The sequence below is a fragment of the Sinocyclocheilus anshuiensis genome, unplaced genomic scaffold (assembly GCF_001515605.1).
Source record: "Sinocyclocheilus anshuiensis isolate Anshui unplaced genomic scaffold, SAMN03320099.WGS_v1.1 scaffold1144, whole genome shotgun sequence".
Taxonomy (NCBI): Eukaryota; Metazoa; Chordata; class Actinopteri; order Cypriniformes; family Cyprinidae; genus Sinocyclocheilus; species Sinocyclocheilus anshuiensis.
In genome coordinates this window covers 1,158,195-1,180,422 of record NW_015551101.1, presented here as the reverse complement: position 1 = coordinate 1,180,422, position 22,228 = coordinate 1,158,195, and the positions used below count along the sequence as shown (strand labels likewise).

The 22,228-nt window shown below is 36.3% G+C and overlaps 2 protein-coding genes across 3 annotated transcripts in view; one reads left to right on the top strand and one right to left on the bottom strand.

The window, feature by feature from the left end:
• tpst1 (tyrosylprotein sulfotransferase 1) overlaps nucleotides 1-16,399 on the top strand; it is a 55,371-nt gene extending 38,972 nt beyond the window's left edge. Inside the window, exons 4-6 of one of the 2 annotated variants that reach the window (XM_016452898.1) lie at nucleotides 14,015-14,065; nucleotides 15,045-15,110; nucleotides 16,349-16,399. In XM_016452898.1, coding sequence (XP_016308384.1) covers nucleotides 14,015-14,065; nucleotides 15,045-15,080 — 87 coding nt within the window. In that variant the 3' untranslated portion in view covers nucleotides 15,081-15,110; nucleotides 16,349-16,399. The remainder of the gene's footprint in view (nucleotides 1-14,014; nucleotides 14,066-15,044; nucleotides 15,111-16,348) is intronic. The other variant, XM_016452899.1, reaches the window with a different exon arrangement.
• Nucleotides 16,400-19,936: 3,537 nt separating this feature from the next.
• The window catches only part of LOC107662751 (small G protein signaling modulator 2-like), a 63,244-nt gene continuing 60,952 nt past the window's right edge, over nucleotides 19,937-22,228 (bottom strand). The window contains exon 23 of the mRNA XM_016452831.1: nucleotides 19,937-20,916. Coding sequence (XP_016308317.1) covers nucleotides 20,828-20,916 — 89 coding nt within the window. The 3' untranslated portion in view covers nucleotides 19,937-20,827. The remainder of the gene's footprint in view (nucleotides 20,917-22,228) is intronic.

Below are 22,228 nucleotides of genomic sequence, written 5' to 3'. Positions count from 1 at the left end.
CTGTTAAATCATGAAAGAACTGTGATTAACCAGATTATTTTAGAAAGCTGAGTTAAATTTCACTAGCCATATTCAGGCCTGAGTACTGCCAGACCTGTTGAATCAAGAAATCACTTAAATAGAACCTGTCTGACAAAGTGAAGCATGCTTAAAGAGCAACACATCATGCCACGACCTAAAGAAATTCAAGAACAGATGAGAAACAAAATAGTTGACATGTATCAGTCTAGAAGGGTTATAAAGCCATTTCTAAGGCTTTATCCAGCGAACCACGGTCAGAGCCATTATCCACACATGGAGAAAACTTGGAACAGTGGTGAACCTTCCCAGGAGTGGCCTGCCTACCAAAATTACTCCAAGAGCACAACGACGACTCATCCAGGAGGTCATAAAAGAACCCAGAACAACATCTAAAGAACTGCAGGCCTCACTTGCCTCAAGTGTTCAGTCAGTGTTCATGATTCATCAATAAGAAAGAGACTGGGCAAAGACGGCATCCACGGGAGAGTTCCAAGGCAAAAGCCACTGCTGACCACCACCTCTGAATGGCTCAAAAAAAACAAAATTAAGGTTTTGGAGTGGCCAAGTCAAAGTCCAGACTTAAATCTGATTGAGATGCTGTGGCATGACCTTAAACAGTCCTTTCATTCTGGAAAACCCTCCAGTGTGGCTGAATTAAAACAATTCTGCAAAGAAGAGTGGGCCAAAATTCCTCCACAGTGATGTGAAAGACTCAATGCCAGTTATCGCCAACGTTTGATTGCAGTTGTTGCTGCCAAGGGTGGCACAACCAATTATTAGATTTAGGGGGCAATTACTTTTTCACATAGTGCCAGGCAGGTTTGGACAGCTTTTTTCCCTTAATAAATGAAATCATCATTTCAAAACTGCATTTTGTATTTACTCGGGTTATCTTTGTGTAATATTAAATTTTTTTGATGATCTGAATCTTTTAAGTGTGACAAATATGCAAAAAATAAAAAGTAAAAACAGAAAGGGGGCAAAAACCTTTTCACGGCACTGTATTTAGACTACTCTTTTTCACACAAATACCTAGAAAACTGTCTTTATACTTGAAAGAAATAAATATTTGAAATTTATCGTGATAATTATCAACTGATATGAAAAAAAATTGTGATATCTTTTTTGCCCATATCGCCCAGCCCTAATTGAAAATCAGTAGGATCCAATGTTGTTTTTCATTATAAGGTCAAAACGTTCTTCAAAATATCTTCTTTTGTGTTCCACAAAAGAAAGTCATACAGCTTTGGAACAACATGAGAGTGAGTTTTCGGTGAACTGTCCCTTTAATACTCCATGTCTGCTATGACAGTCTGAAGCGTTTGTCAACCTTGAACTATTCTGCAGTTGCGCTTTGCTTTCCATGACAGTTGTTCCCTCTTTCCTACACACAGAAGATTCCTCTTAGTTGAGCAATTGCTGCTTTTTTTGGACATATCACTCTCAGCGATTCAATTGGCGCCAATCTCTGTCAGTTCCATATGTTTCGCTTTAATAAAACTTATGCCGTTCTTCTCACCGAAACCCTGCAATCTTTTTTGTTTTAAAAGAACAATTATTCAACTAGAAAATTCTGCAAGTTGGACAAAGCATGAATGTTTGATGTTTTGTTCCAAAATGGAGGAGGGAGCTTTTAAAACTAGGCGCAGGGAGTGTGTTGTTTGTTTGTAGCTGTATTGTATTTAATCTTTCTTGCATTTGTTTGTGTTACTGCATATTTTGGCCAGTTTTGTGCATGCTTGTACCCTACGCAGCAGTCCGGATTTCATTCAGCGTTCTTTTGAAAAGCTATTGTTGTAGTCCCTTTCCTTCAACAGCCAGATCTTTTTGACTCAAGGCTGTGTGTGTAGGTGTGTGAGAGGGAAACATAGGGAGAAGCACATCTGCTGCGTATTAATGTGTACTTCCCCTGGATCAAACACAGCTGCATGGATCAGTCGTTAAGCCTCCCCCCTCCCTCCTTCGACATGAAGTATGACACACACACAACAGCGAAGATCTAAGATCTGCTCACAAGGTGTGCGATGCAGACAGGCCATAACACAGAGCATGTGCAGTACAATTTGTGAACTGTGCTGTGACTCTATTTTTGAAGTCTGAGAAGCAAGCTGTGCTTCAGAAGTTCCATTAAACGCAGGGTTTCTCTGTGCTTTAAGTATTATAATGCTGTCATAATAGGTCAGTAGGCCTTTAATTTGCTCCTCTTGCATTTTCATGCCTTGGATTGCTGAAATTGATGCGGACTAAGCATGTGGGTCAATGACAAATAAGAGCTTCCACAATAAAGAAAAGGGAAATCTTTTAAAAATGTAGTTTCAGTACATGTGCCGTGTGAAATGTATGGTTTGGAAAAACTTTTACATAATTAATATTTTATTTATAAATAATGTTTTACAATTGAAAACAACAACATATTCCTATGATGGCAAAATCAGCAGCCATTACTCCAGTCTTCAGTGTTGCATGATCCTTCAGACATTATTATAATATGCTGATTTCATTTCGTAATTATCACTGTTGAAAACTGATTCATATTTTTGTGGAAACTGTGATGCATGTTTTTCTAGATTATTTGATCAGTAGTAAAGTTCAAAAGAACAGCATTTATAAGACATTATAAATGTCTTTAATATCTCTTTTGATCAGTTTATTGTGTCCTTACGAAATAAAAGTATGAATTTATTTTAAAAAATCTTACTGACCCCAAACTTGTAAACAGTAGTGTATATTTCAAGGTGAAAAGTTTTACAAACATCAATTCATGCATACCATTAAAAATTTAGGGAGTCACCACCACCGTTTTACAACCAAACTGATCTTAAAAATTAAAATAGCATTTTAAATTGCATTTAAAATGTATTTTTAAATCAATTATTAGATCCACGCAAGAAACGACTGGCGTGTCATTGAAACGTGCATTACAAATGAATAACTCGTCTTGAAAATAGCTAGTTGACTAGTGAAAACACCACTCAAATTACTCGCAAATTGATTTTTCTGCCATAGGCAACAATGACACGTTCTTTCACATTGAATCTCTCACCCAAATCTCACGGGAACAACTAAATGCAGTTGGTGACATTATGGATACAACTTTGGGCTGATGAGAGGTGATGGTTTATTCTTACAGGAGCATCCAAGTGTGGCACTATTGTGATTCGTATTGGTATATTTGCTTCTTGTTACAGTAGTGCATCCCACCGGATGATGATCTGCTTATGTGGAACAAAAGTAAGAAGTGCTCAAGAAATTCTGTCGCTTTTCAGATCGCTATCAGCAATCATACACAACAGACTCCAACGATCAACATGTATCACCTCGAACATGTGAAATGCTAAAAAAAAGTGGTGTTTAGATAAATAGGGTTAGTTAAATGTACAGAAATTGATTGCTCATTATAAGTGTTAGAGCAATCGACTATAAAATTACTCAAAATGCTCTTCCTACTGCAAATATCTGCATATAAAACAACTGCCTGTTTCAAAATGAGAGAACCCTCAGTGTGAGAGGAGTGTTTAGGCTTGTACATTACTTGAATACTTCGTTTTCTCACAGCGACCATCTGTGTTTTTGATTAATTTGGCTCTAGATACACTTGGTCTCTTTCACATGATGTCCTTGCTGTAAGCAGGCCGTTGTGGCTTTTTATAATATGCTTTGAATGCAAGTCTCCCTGCCATTTCTGTACAGTATCTGGATAGCTGTGGAAATGGCTTTGAAGTCGCAAGCCTCTGAATAGTGAGGTTTCCTTGGAAACAGGCGAACTGCAAGACTCCAGCTCATCAGAGAAAAAGCTGCTATGTTGCAGAATCATGGTGCAGGTCTGTAGAAGAGACCTCATGAACTCAGGGTTACAGCTGGGGTCTGGTAAGATTTGATGACTTTTGCAGCTGCTCTGCCATTAACATGCATGGTTTTGTCCTCTTTGTTTTGAGGTGGATTCGAGGCAAACCAAGTATTTGTGTTGCATTTAACTTCAAAGATTACTCAACATTGCATCAGTTACAATATCAAATACCTGAGACAGGCCAACTTTCTAAGCATTTTTACTACTACTTTATTACTTTTATAAAGTTCCTTGTTAAAGGGTTAGTTCTCCCAAAAATGAAAATTATGTCATTAATTACTCACCCTCATGTCGTTTCAAACCCGTAAGACCTTCGTTCATCTTCGGAACACAAATTAAGATATTTTTGATGAAATCCGAGAGCTTTCTGTCCCTCCTAGACTATAAGGAAACTACCATGTTCAAGGCCCAGAAAGGTAGGAAGGACATCATTAAAATAGTCCATGTGACATCAGTGGTTCAACTGTAATTTTATGAAGCTACGAGAATACTTTTTGTGCACAAAGAAAAAAAATGACATCTTTATTCAACAGTTTATTCTCTTCTGTGTCAGTCGTGGTACTTTCGTGAATGCGTGTCTAAGACGGACACGGAAGAGAAGAAATTGTTGAATAAAGTCGTTATTTTTGTTTTCTTTGCGCACAAAAAGTATTCTCGTAGCTCGTAGTCTAGGGTCAGAAAGCTCTCGGATTTCATCAAAAATATCTTAAAGGGTCATGAAACCCCCCGTTTCAGCACTGGTTAGTTCTCACCACAGTTTTATAAAACGTTAAAAAAGTGGGCGTGGTGTGCTGCGAGTGGAGGGTAGAGGTCTTCTCGGGTCCTAAAATCTGTACCCGACCCGAATCGACCCGAATCACTTCTTGCCCGAACCCGACGTGCATAAATAATTTTTTCAAAAATAAAAACCCGACCCGAGACCGACACGATGAAATTAGACCCGAGTCCGACCCGACCCGACTGCATTTATTTTCTAACCCGACTGGACCCGAACGTAAATGGCATTGACGTGTGCACAGCCTGCAGCCATGCAGCCAGTCAGGAAAATCCCGGCGTCCTGCTGACTGATTTGGCCGCTTCTCCATTACTTTAATTTATTTAACATGTATTTAATTTGGTTATTACTTTATATTATTGCCTGCCTGATGGATACAAGTTATTTCTGAGTTCGGCTTTCAGTTGTGACCAGTGGATTTGAAAAATAAACGTGATAGTTTGATAAAAATTAAATCGATAGCTTTTCATAGCTAATATAAAGCATAACTCATGATCATAGCATAACTCATGGCTTCGCTAGTGTTGTCTGCAACCTAATCTCCGTCGAAAGGCTTCTGCACACAAAAAAAGAAAAGCCCTGCATGAATACGCAGCGTAATGAAGCGAGTGCATTTTCCTGATGGATCTCATATCTATAAGATGGATTTCTATTGGCGAGGTTACAAACGTATGCTCCTTTTCTATGTGCGTTCCTCACTAATTCCTCAGCCAGCCCTTCAAAGTCTATTTAAGTTGCAGTCCATAAAGTAAACATTTGGAGGCCATCCTTGCCAATGGAGTTTGTGCTGTCTGTATTGGTTTACCTGTCTATACCAAATCTAGTCTTAAAAAAAGACAGTGAGCGAATCAACTAAGTGAACACAAAGGCACAGAATGTACACTAAAAACAAATGAAGCATCAATGGCTATAGAGGACCTTCAAAAAAGTGTCTGAAAGAGCTTAAGACTAAATGCCATTTCATCTTTTTTATTCTATAGAAATCCAAGGCCACATCAATCTGTACACTCTTCGTGCGCAGAGCAAATGCCCATTACTCATGACAGCCCATAAACTTACACTGCTTGGTCAAGGAGCATGCACATAAAACAGAGTTACAGCATTAAAGGGATACTTCATCCAAAAATGAAAATTTAGTCATTATTCATCCTCATGGGTCTCTCTTGGAACAAAAAATAAATACCGTATTTGGAATATTCTTAAAGGGTCATGAAACTGCCCGTTTCAGCACTGGTTAGTTCTCACCACAGTTTAAAAAAAATGCTAAAAAAGTGGGCGTGGTGCGGAGCTGAGGGGGAAGAGGGGAGACAGACAACACACACAGCTTCGCGTTCAGACAGTTTCATTTCGCTCCCATCGAGTTAAAAACAAAAATAAATGCACAGCCATTTCCATCGAAAACATATATATGAAGGCGCTGTTGCACCTCTGATAACTTTTAAGTCTTATTCTGCAGCATTTATATAAGCCTTTTGACGGGTTGTGTCACAGAGCTGTAAAAACGGTTACACTCACTAAGTAAATGAATCGCGTTTGTGCCAAACTCTTATTACAAAGCAAAAACAAAAATCTCCTTCGATCCATGAACGTTTCTCTCAGTTAATGTGCGCGATCTCACAGTTTGAAGTGTTTGTCATCGCAAATCAACACATGCTGTTGTGAATAATTAAGGGAAGCATCTTCTCATAGGATAAGAACACGCAGTCTCATGAATAATTTAATAGACACCCATGCGTCATCGATGTACTATAGTCCAAATTGTGACGTCAACACAATGTCGATTTTAAACCCGGAAGATGAAAATAGCACAAAAAAGCTTAAAATTAACCAGTTTTCTCCAACAGTTAAAATTATCGGATGCTAACATTGTCTTCTATGATGTGCAACACAAACACCTCTGCTAAAATCTCAGAAAAAGTAGTCTGGGGTTTCATGACACTTTAATTTGTGTTCCAAAGATGAACGAAGGTCTTACGGGTTTGGAACGACATGAGGGTGAGTAATTAATGACAGAATTTTCATTTTTGGGTGAACTATCGATTTAAGACCCGATTAAATCAAAATGAGAGGTTTGCGGCTTTAAGTCTGTCTGTTAGCTTTGAGGGCATCTAAATGCTATTGCACTCATAAATAATGAGCATTTAATATGTGATATTTTGAAAAATATAAAGCTCCAAACTTTGTTTTTAAGTGACATCGAGTCTTTAAAGAGACAGTTCACCCAAAATTAAAATTGTTATCATTTACTCATCATGTTGTTTCAGACCTCTATGGCTTTATTCTTTCTGTGGAACATAAAATAAGAATAATAAATAAATCTATATAAAGATTTATATAATGTTTCGAATAATGTTTCAACTGTTTTTGCCTTTAAAATAAAAGTCAATGAGGTCGAAGATATCACTGGCATTCAATGGGGTTCATTTTATTGCCCCCATTTTATGGGTGAGAAAATGATGACAAAGTTTTCATTTTCAGTGAACTGTCCCTTTAAGAACCCATGTATGCCATTAAACATCAGCAACAAGTTGAAAGGCAGTGTAACCCATTCTCAGTATCATTGCACTTTTAAATGCCTGTGTTTTGTGGTAATTAAAATTAGACCTGATTTCTTGTGGCAGTAATGCACCATTTCTACAATTAAGTAATGAGGCTTTACTAGATGGTAATATTGATCTGAGCACTCCAGACTAATTTGGCATAATGAAGGTAGCACTATCACATGTCCATTGTCTTAACGTTTAGTGAAAAATAAGCAGATTAGCGTAATTCAATGCTTGCAAGGTACAAGGAACACTTTTGTATTTCTACTGGAGCCTGTGAATTTTGGTCCGGTTGACATTTTTACCAGGTCACAGTAATCTTGAACTGTGCGGTCATGCCAAGAGTAAACAAGAAAGGAGTAAAAACAGCTGTTAAAGACACTGTAAATGGCTTCAATGCTAATAGACATAGACTAAAGCACAAAAAACTTGAATTTTATTTTAATGGACTTCCTGTCAACTGCTTCTATAGCCATCTCATGTATCGTCTTAGCTGTAAAGGCTTTGAAAAATGCTTTGTTGGTGGCCTTTGCTTATCTTGCTTCCATCTGGTTTGTTCAGGCAGATTCAACATGATCCACCTAAACTATGTAGGACAGCAGCAACATGAGGACAGATGTATATAGTTGGCCAAGTTTCAGTGACATTATCTTATCAAGACATCTGTGAGTTTCAGTGTTTTTCGACAACAGTTTGACTCTTCCCGGCCCACATTGTTGCTCTTCACAAAAGCTTCTATACATTGCAGGATGCAGAGAGTAAGTGACAGTCTTGCTTTTCCACCCTTTAATTGTCTGTCATCGGTCTCCTGTGAATTAGTACATTTTGAATCCTGTCCAAAGCCACAATCGATGCCTATTAAGTGACTTTGCAGCTTCGTTATGATTCATGTTGGGAAATTGATATTAAGATCAATAAATCGGTTTCAACAGTGCTGCTAGTGGCATTATGTGGAAATGGTCGTGCTTAACTGTATTAGAGGCCAGAATAATTTGGAAGTTTGTTTACCAGAAAAGGAGGTCATGTGCATGATTTAAAATTGTGTAACACTTTATATAACAAGATTTTCAGAAGAAAATGTGTGGTTCTTGCCAAAACATGTCGCCAGCAGTTGCTTACCTTATTTAACACTGTTAAATTTAGCAAATATAAATTTTTCATACTGTACATTATAATGTTGTAATTACAAAATTCACTTTTTATCATATAAATCTATAAATATTATCATTTATAGGCCATAACAACCTATAAACAACTGGCTATCTAACACCTACAATTGTAATATATTTTTTAATACACAGAAAATGTTACAGCTCCCCGGAAAGCCATGATTTAAGGTATTTTAGTATTATTTATATACAATTATAGTATTTTTTAATATTTTAAATTTAGCTTTTTAATTTTAGTTTATTTTAGTAATTTTATGTGCTAATTTTTGTTAGTCTTGTTTTAATATTTCTATTTAGCTTTAATTTATTTGAAAATAAACTTTTTTTAAGATAAGTAGTTTTAGTACCTAAACGTATTTATTTTTAAAATACAAAATATAAGTTAAGTTTTAAGTTTTTCATCTAATATTTAGATTGTTTTTATTTCAGCTATCTTTTGTTAATTACTGATTTGATTTTTAATAGTTTTAGTTAATGACAACAACATTGGTTATCATTGAGGTTCCTATCACAAATTGTGTGGGAATTGCAATCTAAAGTTTAATGCGTAAGCTATTATAAGTTTTTACCCAGAGTTGAATCTAGTGTGTAATAGTGTTAAATGACCCTTTCCTGCGTGTCTAGTTCTGCCCAAGGTGAGAGAAGGTGTGAAAGAGCCATGAGTCATGGTACGAGGGTAAAGCCCTGTGCGTCTGATGTGTGTGTTAACACATTGAGTCAGCAGTGTCGTCCTGCATTAGAGGAGCTGTTGGTGTATGACTGTCCTACCGCAGTTGAATTCATCTTTGATGAATAGCTTTTGCTATTTCTGTGATATGGAACAGTGAGCACCAGCTCTTCTGCGGTTTCTTCCTCGCTCGGCTGCGTCTCTCGTCAGAGGCTACAGCAGGTGATTCTGGATGTGCTGCTGGGAGATCAGGGTCGGCGCTTCCTCCACCCGAGGATGAGGGTCAGCTGCACAGATCTGTCAACATCTCTGTCTGCTCGCCACCTCTCATTGCTGACAGCAGTCTGAGCTACCATTAGGGATTAACCAGACCACCCTACTGTGTCTGAGCCATTACACTATAAGCTCTTTATACATGTCTGTGCATAAGGGGGAAAGGAAAGACAATTTCCTTTGCTATTTCCACCTCTATTGGTGCTGATCCTTAAATTAAAACTTCAAGATAGCAGAGTGATTTGGTGTTTGTTTACTTTAGGGCTGTTAATTTAGTTTGTCAAACACATACAGTAATGATCCTTGCACACTGAGTCTGAAATGTTTGTATGCTTTTTTCGTATTTGTCATCCTTTCCTATCAAAATGCTTGTTAAGGATGCGAAAATGCAGAAGATCGAACCTGATCTGAATTTTTTTATGACGGATGAAAGTTTCGGAGGCAGTGTGTAAACGTGATTTGACACAACATGAGGTTGTATTTAGTTTTTAACGTGCGAAAATTTCAGACGAGAATTTCGGACTCAGTGTGCAAAAGACCTTAAGCTGATAATTATTTTCATGCTATGACAATAACTGATATTAAAGTTCTGTGCTATTGTCTCTAAATAAGTAAAAAATGTTTTGAATTTAAATTGAATTTTTAATCAAAATGGCAATCTTCTGGTGAAACGACCAGAAGATTTTCTCTGGTGATGTACAGTATGCAGGACTTCACCAATCATTTAGGCCGAATAAACCCTGACTCTTTCATCGTGTTGTTAAACAGTAGCTTTAAGTGGGCATTAGATAACAACAAAGGTAATGTAATTTATATAAAAGTAGAAGAAACTATACATGTAAAAAAAAAAGTAGTCTCTTATGCTCACCAAGGCTACATTTATTTGATCAAAAGTAAAGTCAAATTGTTAAATAATATTACTATTTACAAGTATTGTTTCCTATGATAATGTATTTTAAAATGTAATTTATTCCTGTGATGCAAAGCTACATTTCCAGCAGTCGTTACTCCAGTCTTCAATGTCACATGATCCTTCAGAAATCACTTTAAAGGGTTAGTTCACCCAAAAATGAAAATTCTGTCATTGATTACTCACCCTCGTGTTGTTCGAAACACGTAAGACCTTCATTCATCTTTGGAACACAATTTAAGATATTTTTGATTAAATATGAGGGCTCTCTGACCCTCCCATAGACAGCAAGGTAACTACCACGTTCAAGGTCCAGAAAAGTACCAAGATGATCGACAAAGTAGTCCGTGTGACATCAGTGATTCAACTGTAAAGTTACGAAGCTACGAGAATACTTTTTTGCACAAAGAAAACAAAAATAACGACTTTATTCCGCATTTTCATCTCTACTGCGTGATGATGTCAACACGCCGGATCTGGGTCAGCGCCGCCACACGCTCGTGTCATGGTACTGTCATGAACTCGCGTCCAAAGTGACGCAGTAGAGATGAAAATACGGAATTATTTTTCGTTATTTTAGTTTTCTTTGCTCAAAGTATTCTCGTAGCTTCGTAACTTTACAGTTGAACCACTGATGTCACACAGACTACTTTGTCGATCATCTTGGTACTTTTCTGGACCTTGAACGTGGTAGTTACCTTGCTGTCTATGGGAGGGTCAGAGAGCCCTCAGATTAGTGTTGGCACGGTACTCAAATTTCAGTATTCGGTACCCACGGAATTTGTCGATCATCTTGGTACTTTTCTGGACCTTGAACGTGGTAGTTACCTTGCTGTCTATGGGCGGGTCAGAGAGCCCTCAGATTTCATCAAAAATATCTTAAATTGTGTTCCGAAGATGAACGAAGGTCTTACGGGTTTGGAACAACACGAGGGTGAGTAAATAATGACAGAATTTTCATTTTTGGGTGAACTAACCCTTTAAGATGTTGATTTGTTTTTAAGAAACATTTCTTATTATCATGTAGAAAACATCGCAAAACAAAACCATTTTGTCCGGATTATTTGATGCATAGGAAGTTCACTATATTATAAATGACATTACGGTCACTTTTAATCAATGTAATGCATCTTTGCTGTGTAAAAGTATTAATTTTTTCAAAAATAACAAAAATCTTACTGACCACAAAGTTTTGAACGGCGCTATATCTTGAACTTAATTCTGTGGAACAAAAAATATGTTAGGCATAATGCACTCTGTTAGGCAGTCTGTTCCAAACATAAAGCTATCAAAAGGCTTCAGAAGGGTTGTAATATAGTGAACACATCATATGGACTGGTTTTATGGCTTTTTTTCAGACTTTTACCCAAAGACATATGTGTCTTGAAACAACATTGAGTTTTTTTTCCAGCATGAGTTTTTCTTAACATAATATTTTTTCCTTTCATATTTGCCAATTATTACATCATTCAGATGATTCATTTTCTTGCTCCGTATATTTATAGAAGTCAAACCTACTATTCAGTGGGCAGCCCATGCTGATAGCTACAGGATAGCTTCAGTTACATCAGCACTGAAAAATTCACTTCACAGCAGTAGCGAGCCAAACAAATTTATTGCTGTTATATCCAACATAGAGAACCAGATACGTCATTGCAGCAAATACAGACCTGCTTGTCAGACGCTTGTTTTTACGGGGATATGAATGAGTATTTGGAGTCGTGATAAGATAAAATATACTTTTTTTTACTTTTGAGTTCTGCAGATCCTACTCATTCATTTGTTCTTTATTCAAAATGAATGAACCAGATCTAGTCACAGCCAAAACATGGGAGTCTTTCTCCTAACCATTGTTTGTTCTCTAGCCATAGTGATATGACTTACGAATCCCCACCTCTAGTGCAATATTCACAGGATTTAGCGTGGCTAACAGTCTTGGATGAGTGATAAGATTATTACGAAATGGGAAACTGGAAATATTTACGCCTTTCTCATTGCAAATGAATTCCACTCAGGCTCTGAACCACAAGCTTGGCTAGCCAACTCGACTCAAACTAACCCCAAAAGAACTCGCTTCCTTCTACACCCACTGGCTGAACCCCCACCTCTTGACCCACCAGTGATACCAGCTCTCTCTAACCAGCGGCCTGGAGACTCCTCTTGGTAATTGGGTCTGAAGTCTTGCGTAACAGCTATATCCCACGGTTGAGCTGGCTGAGATGCGGAGAGTGAGCCAAATTCACTCAGTTCCCCTTTACAAAAGAAACCAAAACACCCTCAGAAAAAAACTACATATTTTTAAAATCAACTAGTTGTATTTAATCATATATGTATTGAGCCATTTAAAATTATATAGGCTGTTTCAGATTCTTATGACCCTGATTATGCTTTTGAGGGCATTTACATAAGAATCACAGTTGTGTTGTAAAAGAAAAAAGATGGAGAGCAATGAAATGGAACCGGATACTTTTTTTTGACTGTAAATTGGACTATTTTTTTTATGTGACACTGAGTAAAAGCAAAAAGACAAGACAAAGACACAACCTAATGGCAAATGTCCATCTGATTGTGTAATAAGGCTGAGTATCCATACAGATTCCCTGTTTTGATTCTGATTCACAGGCTCTTAGTTCAGCTCTATTCGAAGAGATTCTGATTAATTTGGGTATATTTCTGTTTGTTTGTTTTTTTGCTTAAGAATCAGACTGCACAATTTGTACTATGTATTTTTTAAATAACTTAAAAGAACTTATTTGTAAGAGTAATTTATTCATGATTCAGACTACATAGTTTATACTGTATTTTTTGATTCTCTAAAAGGAACTGGTTCGTAAGAGTCATTTGTTCATGAATCAGACTACACAGTTTGTACTGTATATTTTTTGATTCACTTAACAGAACTGATTCGTAAGAGTCCGTGAACATGAATCAGACTACCTTAGTCATGCTGAATGTTTTTGATTCACTGAAAATAAGTGGTTCATAAGAGTTTATTTATTCATGAATAAATACATTTTTGGCTGAACAAGCGGTCCTGCGCAAATGAATCGAGTTGTTTAAAAGAAAAACACCTTCATAGGGCTACAGTAACTGACAGCCCCAGCAGTAGTGGATAAAGAGCTCAAGCTTCAGGTTTCTCACGGTCTAGACCTGCCGCAGCGGAAAGTGTTTTGAAATAATGGCTCAATCTCCAAGTTGTCTGGCTTCTCATCAGGTCAGCGCTTCTTTCCTATGGCACGCAAACATTCCCCAAAGACTTGCATGAGCTTTTCATTCGCACTTTTCTAAGCTTAGAAAGCCAGGAAATGAGATCAGCTGGATGAGTTTTAATTGGAGATTGTCATTCTCTCTGGAACAGAGACTACTGGCTGCTTCTCATACCAGCATTCAGTCTAGCTCTCTTTTTATTCTCAGTCTTTCACTCTTTCTTTCATCCCTGGATAGAGCTCGTGAATTTTGTGAAGTTAAGACACCCTGGGAATTGTCACACAATATCCTCCTAGCAGCGCGAGAGAGCGGTTCACATAAGAGGACTCTGTTTTCCGTTCAGCGCCAGACTTTTGATTTGGCCATTACTGCTTTCTGGAGGCATACAGTAGAAACCCGTTTGTATCGATGCTGTGCAGAAGGATGTTTTCAGAGATTAGAATAGCTTCAGGTGGAGAAATAAAAACAGAAAAGGGAAGAATTTGAGCTTGAACTGTGTAATGAATGAGCAGTGACCTTTGATTTGTGTGGAAAGACTGTAACGTTAGTTCCTGTGTTTGCACAGTGTGACAGTCTCTAAAACCGGCTCTCTGTTTTCCCAGGTCTTTAAGGGTGAATTTCAGCTACCTGATTTTCTTAAAGAACAAACACAGGTATGGTAGATATTCTGCCTGTCCTTAAGCTCTTCATAAATTGCTTTTTTAAATTGAATTTGTTCTTCCTTTTTTTTCCTGTAAATAAAACGGTGGTCATTTAATTCCCATCTGCTTCCACTCACTCGGATTCTTTGCTCTTCACGTAATTTCTGACCATAACGCTGGTTAATGCGGTGTCCTGTGCTCCTCTGATCTCATGTTTTCATTTTTTTGATATGATCACATTAGCTGTAGATCTTTGGCCTCATTTCAAACGCTCTTTCGTAGTCGTAGGCTGTTCTGCTGACTAGAAGTCCTATACTGCCCCCTCTTGGACAGATGATGGGAATGTTTTTGGGTGATTTCGTAGGAGTAAAAAGAGTAACTGATTTTATAAGGAAATGAACAAATCATGGCAGGTTTACAACTTATGTTTACAACTTCAATTAATATTTTAATTATGTTTTTAGTAGGCTACAGTGAAAATGACAAATAAATATAAAAAAAAAAAATCAAACAACGATAAGGAAATGAACAAATCATGGCAGGTTTACAACTTATGTTTACAACTTCAATTAATATTTTAATTATGTTTTTAGTAGGCTACAGTGAAAATGACAAATTAAATATAAAAAAAAAAATCAAACAACGTTTTTTTTTATTATATCATATATCAATTCCTCATACAGACTGCATTAAACATATGAAGCCGCCTTAATCATTTGGTAAAGGTGTGCCTTGCAGGAAGATCATCATATTTGTTTTGAAAACCACTAGTTCATAGGGTGTTGAGAAGTTTAAGAGGGTTGGAGTTGCTGTGATTAGAAATCTACGACTAATGTATCCCTAAATACATATGAACATGCACCCTCATCAGAGATCACAAGAAGAAATAAAAGCTAACATCACAACAATACAAATACAGTGAAAACTGTTGATTCATGCATTGCTCTAGGCCGTGTCCACACATGTGTAACAGATGTTTCTCTTATCACAGCTTCAGAAGTCCCCAGAAAAGCCAAACCCAAGTTAGGAGGAGAAGACCAGAGCTTTATCAACAGAAGTGAGTTATTATCATCTTTACTGGCAAACTTTGCTCCCTCTTTGGATCAAATAGTGTTTTGAATCATTAACATGATTTACAGTACAAGAGTCATTTTAAGGGAATGGTGCCAGTTCTGCTAGAAAAATATATTTATAATAATAATAATAACAATTATTATTATTAAAGCAAAACATCTGTGGTTTCCTGAAAATTGCAGAATTTGTTCATCATCATTATGTTGTGACATTATTTGATATTTATGGCATCATATTTAAAGGATTATTCCAGAAATAGGCTTGTATTAAGTCTTAATGTATTTGACCACATGGTTCAAAGACAGAATATTGACCGATTCTTTGATACATTATTTGACACTGGTTGTTATTATTATTAATATTATTATTATAATTATCATCATCATTAATTATTAATAATAATAATAATTTAATAACTCCCTATACAGTATAACACATTAAAATATTATGTTGATAAATGGGAAAACATATTCTACAAATATATGAATGGAAATAAAAGTTGTGCCAGTTGTGCTAGAAAATTATTATTATTGTTGTTATTATTATTAATATTATTATTATTAAAACAAAATGTCTGTGGTTTTCTGACAATTAGCAGAATTTGTTCATCATCATTATGTTGACATTATTTGATATTTCTGGCATCATATTTAAAGTATTATTCCAGAAACAGACTTAAGTCTTAATGTATTTGAACCACGTGGTTCAAAGACATAATATTGACACATTCTTTGATACATTATTTGACATTTAGTATAATTTATTATTAATATGAATATTAATTATTATTGTTATTATTAATAGTAATGATAGTAATTTATTAATAATTTAATATTATATTGTTATAATTTATTAATGTATTATTATTAATAATAATAATAACAACAGTAATAATAATAATAATAATAATATATTTTGTTACCTGTATTTTAATTTTAACTTCCTACAGTATACAACATAACGTATTATGTTGATGAATGGGGAAAAATATTCTGGAAATATATGAATGGAAATAAAAAAAAGCTAAACATTAAAAAATAAAAATATTTGTATAGTTTAATAATACTTTGGCATTTTATATGTAGTCAAATCTATCAAAGAATGTGAGAGTATTCTGTGAATTTGAAGTCATGAAGACACATTTAGCAATCAGACATCTGTTTCCTGAGAATGATTAGTATGTTTTGTGAAAGCATCATAATATTTGCTGCTGTGTTTCAGGGCTGAGTAGAAGCAGATGTCATGGGACCATGATGGACTTGCATCACCCCCAGGCTCATTGACATTTTCTCCATTGGCAGAGAAGCGCACATCGGTGGTGATTGTTGTTGTTTTTACGATTGTTATTTTTGTACTTAAGTGTAAATCATAATTATGTACTCTTTTATTTCTTTCAATGAAATAAACCCTGAGCGCTGTTGGCAGCCAATGTGCTGATATTAGTCACATTCTTATATAGTGGTTACTTTGATGCACTGCACATTTTATGTGCTAGTTCCATTCTTTTATATTTTATACCGTTTAAAATTTGGGAATTGAAGACGAAATGTCTTGTACTCACCAAGACTGCATTGATTTGATCAAAAATACAGTAAAACTGTAATATTGTGAAACATTATTCTGATTTTAAATGTTTATTTAAACGGTTTTCTATTTGAATATATTTTAAAATGTAATTTATTACCTGTGACAGCAAAGCTGAATTTTTAACATTATTGCAGTCTTCAGCGTCACACAAATCATCAGAAATCATTCTAATATGCTGATTTAGTGCTCAGAAACACTTGTGCAGCTTATGTTTGTGCAATCTGTTTTTTCCAGGATTATTTGAAGAATAGAATGTTCAAAGAACAGCATTTATTTGAAATAGAAATATTTTGTAACATTAGAAATGTCTTTATTGTTACCTTTTGTCAATGTAATGCATAAATTGATTTGCTATATATATATATATATATATATATATATATATAGAAGAGATTCAAAATGTACACATTTCAGTTTTTCTGCATATGAAAATGTTTTAATCTTTCGGAACAACTTTTTTTTCCATAATACATGTACATTCAAGGTAAATGATACATCCGTTACAATACATACTTCATTCTGATGTTGGCGTCCAAACAAAAATGTACATATATATTTGAAACGATTAGAAACCAGTGCACAACGTTGATAAGGGACATAACAGTCAACAAGTAACAAAGGTTTCCCACATTCAAATTGTACAGCTCTCCAGGTTAGCACAGTCTCTAAAACCAAAGTAAAAAATAGAGTCTGAAATACAGCTGACAGTAGTGTCCTTATAGAAATCCAGGGCCTTTCTCTTTATTTACAGTGCAATAATACACACATAAAGGAGGATAATAAATGTCTCATTAGAAATTAAAAGAAATTATTTGTCTTTTATACACCTAATCAACAGTCTTGGAGTAGTGGTTTAACATTGCACATGTGTATGACAAGGATGAAGATGTTTTAGAGGCTTTGGTACATGAGCTCCTGTCGGAAGTAAACCTTTCGTAAGGGCTAAAACGTCCTTCGCACTCGCACGCATTCGACAAAAGGAATTGGCAAGATTTGAGGCAGTGACCGATAGTCACATCGTAAGACCACTTCTCCCATCTCTGTCAGCTGCTAGAAAAGTACAGTTGCTTTTTGTTTGGGGGGATTTAGGCTGTTAGGAATAGCATACTAGCATACTACTACTACTGCAGTATACAGTATGCATACTGTGTGAATGGTCTGAATGCGTGAAATACCCTGACGACCAAATGTGTAGCACACTGCATGGAATATAATATCCCACAATGCAAAGTGCTTGCCTTAACAGTCCATTTCCAATATAATATCATTGATTCATTTGAAGAGAATGTCAAAAGTTAACATTTTAACTATAAATAAGCTTTATTTCCAAAATGATGATTGGATGTCACACTGCATACTGCATTTATTTCACATACTATTCAAGAAAATATCATTTGCAGTACTGTGTGAAGTATTCAGTTAGCTAGTCTTCGATTCCAAACAGCCTTAGGCATGAATTACTTGGAAGATGGGGAAGACTGTATGGAAGTGAATTACACTTAAAAATGTGCAACTATTATGCAATGTTTCTTTAACAAGACACATTTGATGATAAACAACCATAGTGTGCTAAAAGCAGGTCAAATTTAGTGACGTTTCTCATTTAAAATCCCATTTTTGAACAGTCAGATCAGATTCAAGTAGTTATTTTTCAGAATTCGAGACATGATCAGAGTTTATCATTTGCAAAACGACAAGTGTGAGTAATCAGTAATAAAGATTGGATATGGAGATATGACAAGATTTACGTATACTACCGTTCAAAAAGATTGTGGTCAGTAAGATTTGTTTTAATATTAAAAAAAAAAAAAAAGTATCTTATGCTTACCAATGCTGCATGTATTTGATTAAAAATAGTAATATTGTGAAATACTATTATCATTTAAAATTATTGGTTTTTATTTGAATATATTTTAAAATGTAATTTAGTCCTGTGATGCAAAGCTGAATTTTCAGCAGCCATTACTCCAGTCTTCAGTGTCACATAATCTTTCAAAACGTCAAAATTTATTTTATTATTAAAGGGGTCATATGATGCGATTAAATTTTTCCTTTCTCTTTGGAGTGTCACAAGCTCTTGGTGCATAAAGAAGATCTGTAAAGTTGCAAAGACTAAAATCTCAAATCCAAAGAGATATTCTTTATAAAAGTTAAGAGTTAACCACGCCTACCTAAAACAGCTCGTTCTAACACGCCTCCACATGTCTATGTCACGATGTGGGAAGATTTGCATAACGCCGCCCAAATGTTCACGCAAAGAAAGAAGGCGTAACTTTGATTCTCGCTGTAGTATTGTTGCTGCCACCATGTTATGGAGATGCTGTGTTTTTCGTTGTGAAAGTGAAATTACTTTGTTTGGTCTTCCAAAAGAGGACACAACTAGAAATCAGTGGTTAAGTTGTATTTACAACACTGTTCCAGAACAGTTCAACCCAAATATTCAGATGTGTGCAGCGCATTTTATGGAGGACTGTATCCTGATCCTGGGAGAGTAGACTACAATGTTCTGACTCACAGAATGTAAGTACGTTTTTCATATTTAAAGGATTTGCCACTGACGATTCAAACGCCAGTTTTGAGCAGTGTAGAGTAGTGCTTGTTGTTTGTCATTTCTCCGATCACAAATGCAGACATGGTTTTATGTTTACGCGGCGCGATGCAACGCAAAGCGTAAAAAGACAGTATAAGTCATTATAATCTGTAATTATGTCCCCACTGGATGCAACAAATGCCTTGTTTATAATGGGTTTTCATGTTTTTGTCTCGTCGCTCCGGCCGGACAGGGCATCACAGTATGGTAAGGGGCGTAACATTTCCGTCACACGTTTGAGGTATTCGGCCAATCACAACGCACTGGATAGCTGGCCAATCAGAGCACACCTCGCTTTTCAGACCGATGAGCTTTGTAAAAATCGACGCAATTCAGAAAGGCAGGGCATAGAGGAGAAACAATAATGTACAGTATGTGGAAAATAATGTGATTTTTTAACCTTAAACCGCATAAACACATTTCATTACACCAAATACACAAAATAATGTTCTTTTTAGCAACATCATATGACCTCTTTAATATTGAAAAGAGTTGTGCTGCTTAATATTTTTATGGAAACCATACATGCATACATTTTCAGGATTCTTTGAAAAATAGAAAGCTTTTATTTGTCTTTTGTAACATTATAAATGTCTTTACTGTCACTTTTGATTAATTTAATGCATCCTTGCAGAATAAAATGATCAAAAATCTTACTGACCCCAAACGTTTGAACAGTAGTGTACAGTATATGCAGTGTGAGTGAACAAAGCCTGAAGTTAGTGAACATCTCAAATGTGACACACCAAAGACTAATTAGTCTCATCACATGGAAGCAGTTTTCTGACCCGTGGAAGAGCCTGGACCCTTTCCAGACTTTAGGACACTGAGGGAAGTGTAGTGACCCCTGATAACACCTGTCAGTGAGGAGCATCACGGGTGTCATGGAGCGACAAGATTCAAAGTGCAAACATATGGACGCAGGTCGTGAAACGTGTTACAAAGGCAACGTCAACTCGAGATCATCGTCGTCATCACCATCAACCGAAACATCGTACAGAAGAAAAGGGGCAATAGAGACGCTAAACGATAAAACGAGGCATATAAATACTAGCACAAGGTTATTGGCACAGCCCTTTTGGTCACACACTGTTTGGACGACTTCTTCGTGGCTTAGTTATTATTTAAGGGAGCTGACCTAACGCAGCCTCGTTTGAGGATTCAAAACTGTGCGGTTTTTATTCATCGTGGAATACTTGCTGTACATTTGGCGGCCATTAGGGAAAGGAAACGGTTCTGCCCCCTGTACGAGGCTTCTCATTTCTTATAAAAGCAGATCTAAAAGGACCTGATCGGTGCAGTGTGTGCTGAAGGCATGTACAGCAAGAAAGGAAAAAACCTCAGTCACAGTGTGCTCAAACACCACGAGCATGCAGACAACGCCAGGGTCTGACACAACAGCATTCTGTGGCAGGCAAACGATATTAAGAGTCGAGACGTCGAGGCAGATCCCGGGCGGTCTCAAGCCTTGAGGAGGAGATTTGGCCAGGTGGGACTCGGTGGGCGGCAGCCTACTCTTATTCTCACTTGTTCTCGATAAGGGTCTGCACCTTGTGTACCAGCTCCCGCGCTATTCGGAGGATGTGCTGCACGTCGTGGCGCTCGGCCATCTCTGTTTGAGAAGAACACAAAGAAAACAATTATTCAATAGACTGATACTTTAACATGGCCACATGCTGCATTTCTGGTTTAAAACTCAGTGTCGTACTGTGATATCTTAAAGCTGAAGTTTGCTGTTTTTTTTATTTTTTGATGTTATGCTTTCTTTGTATAATAGTAAAACATCTCCTACACAGGGTTCTTCAACTAGAGTTCAAAGATCCCCAGGGGGCTGCAAGGAGGTGCTGGAGGGTCAGCAAAAAATCTTTTATAAGGGATAGCAAAGTTAGTGTGTTCATGTAAAATATTAATTTTAAATATATTTTAATTGCATTTTAACAGTTTTTAATATTGCCATTTCATTCTGCTTTCTAAGGACTACATTTGAATGTCATTTATTGAGAAGTGATCCTTTTCAGGTTTATACATCTCATATTACTGTAATACTGTGTAGAAAAAAAGAAAATTTAATTGAAAGTATTTTCTTCCTTTATCTTTTGTAAAATGACAAGATAAAAGGAAATTATTTAATTTAGGAAACAACATTTATAGTAGCAAACTTTACATTATTATTATATATATATATATAGATATTATTTTTTTATTTTTATTTTTTTTGCATAGCAAAAATGTAGCTCACTTTTTGTTTTAGAAGAGGGTAATTTACAAAATGTCATATATGGAGTCCTTGGCATTAAAAACTAAATTCTAAAATATTTACAATAAATACACTATATTTCAATAGTCAGTAACAGTCAGTAAGATTTATAAGTAAATAAATTAATACTTTTATTACGCACATTAAATTCTCCTCACAGGCAACTTCCCCACTGTTCAAAAAAAACCTACATTAAATACTTCACTTATAGATAGCTACAGATTTGTCTCTCTCCTTCCATTCATAGCGAAAACCCTCAAACGAGTTGTTTTCAACCAGGCAACATTTTTTTCTTTCACATAATAACCAACTGGATGCTAACCAGTCAGGTTTCAGGAGTGGCCATTCAACTGAGACTGCGCTTCTGTCAGTCACTGAAGCCTTGCGGATTGTAAAAGCTGATTCCAAATCATCAGTTCTCATTCTGCTAGATCTATCTGCTGCTTTTGACATCCTCCTGTGACTGTCTGCCCTCTCATCACTGGGCATCACAGGGATTCCACTTTGCTGGTTTGAATCCTATCTCACTGGTAGGTCTTTCAGGGTGGCCTGGGGAGGGGAGGTATCCAAAGCACATCAACTGGTCACTGGGGTTCCTCAGGGATCAGTTCTTGGACCCCTCCTCTTCTCCATATACACTACATCACTGGGACCCATCATACAGGTG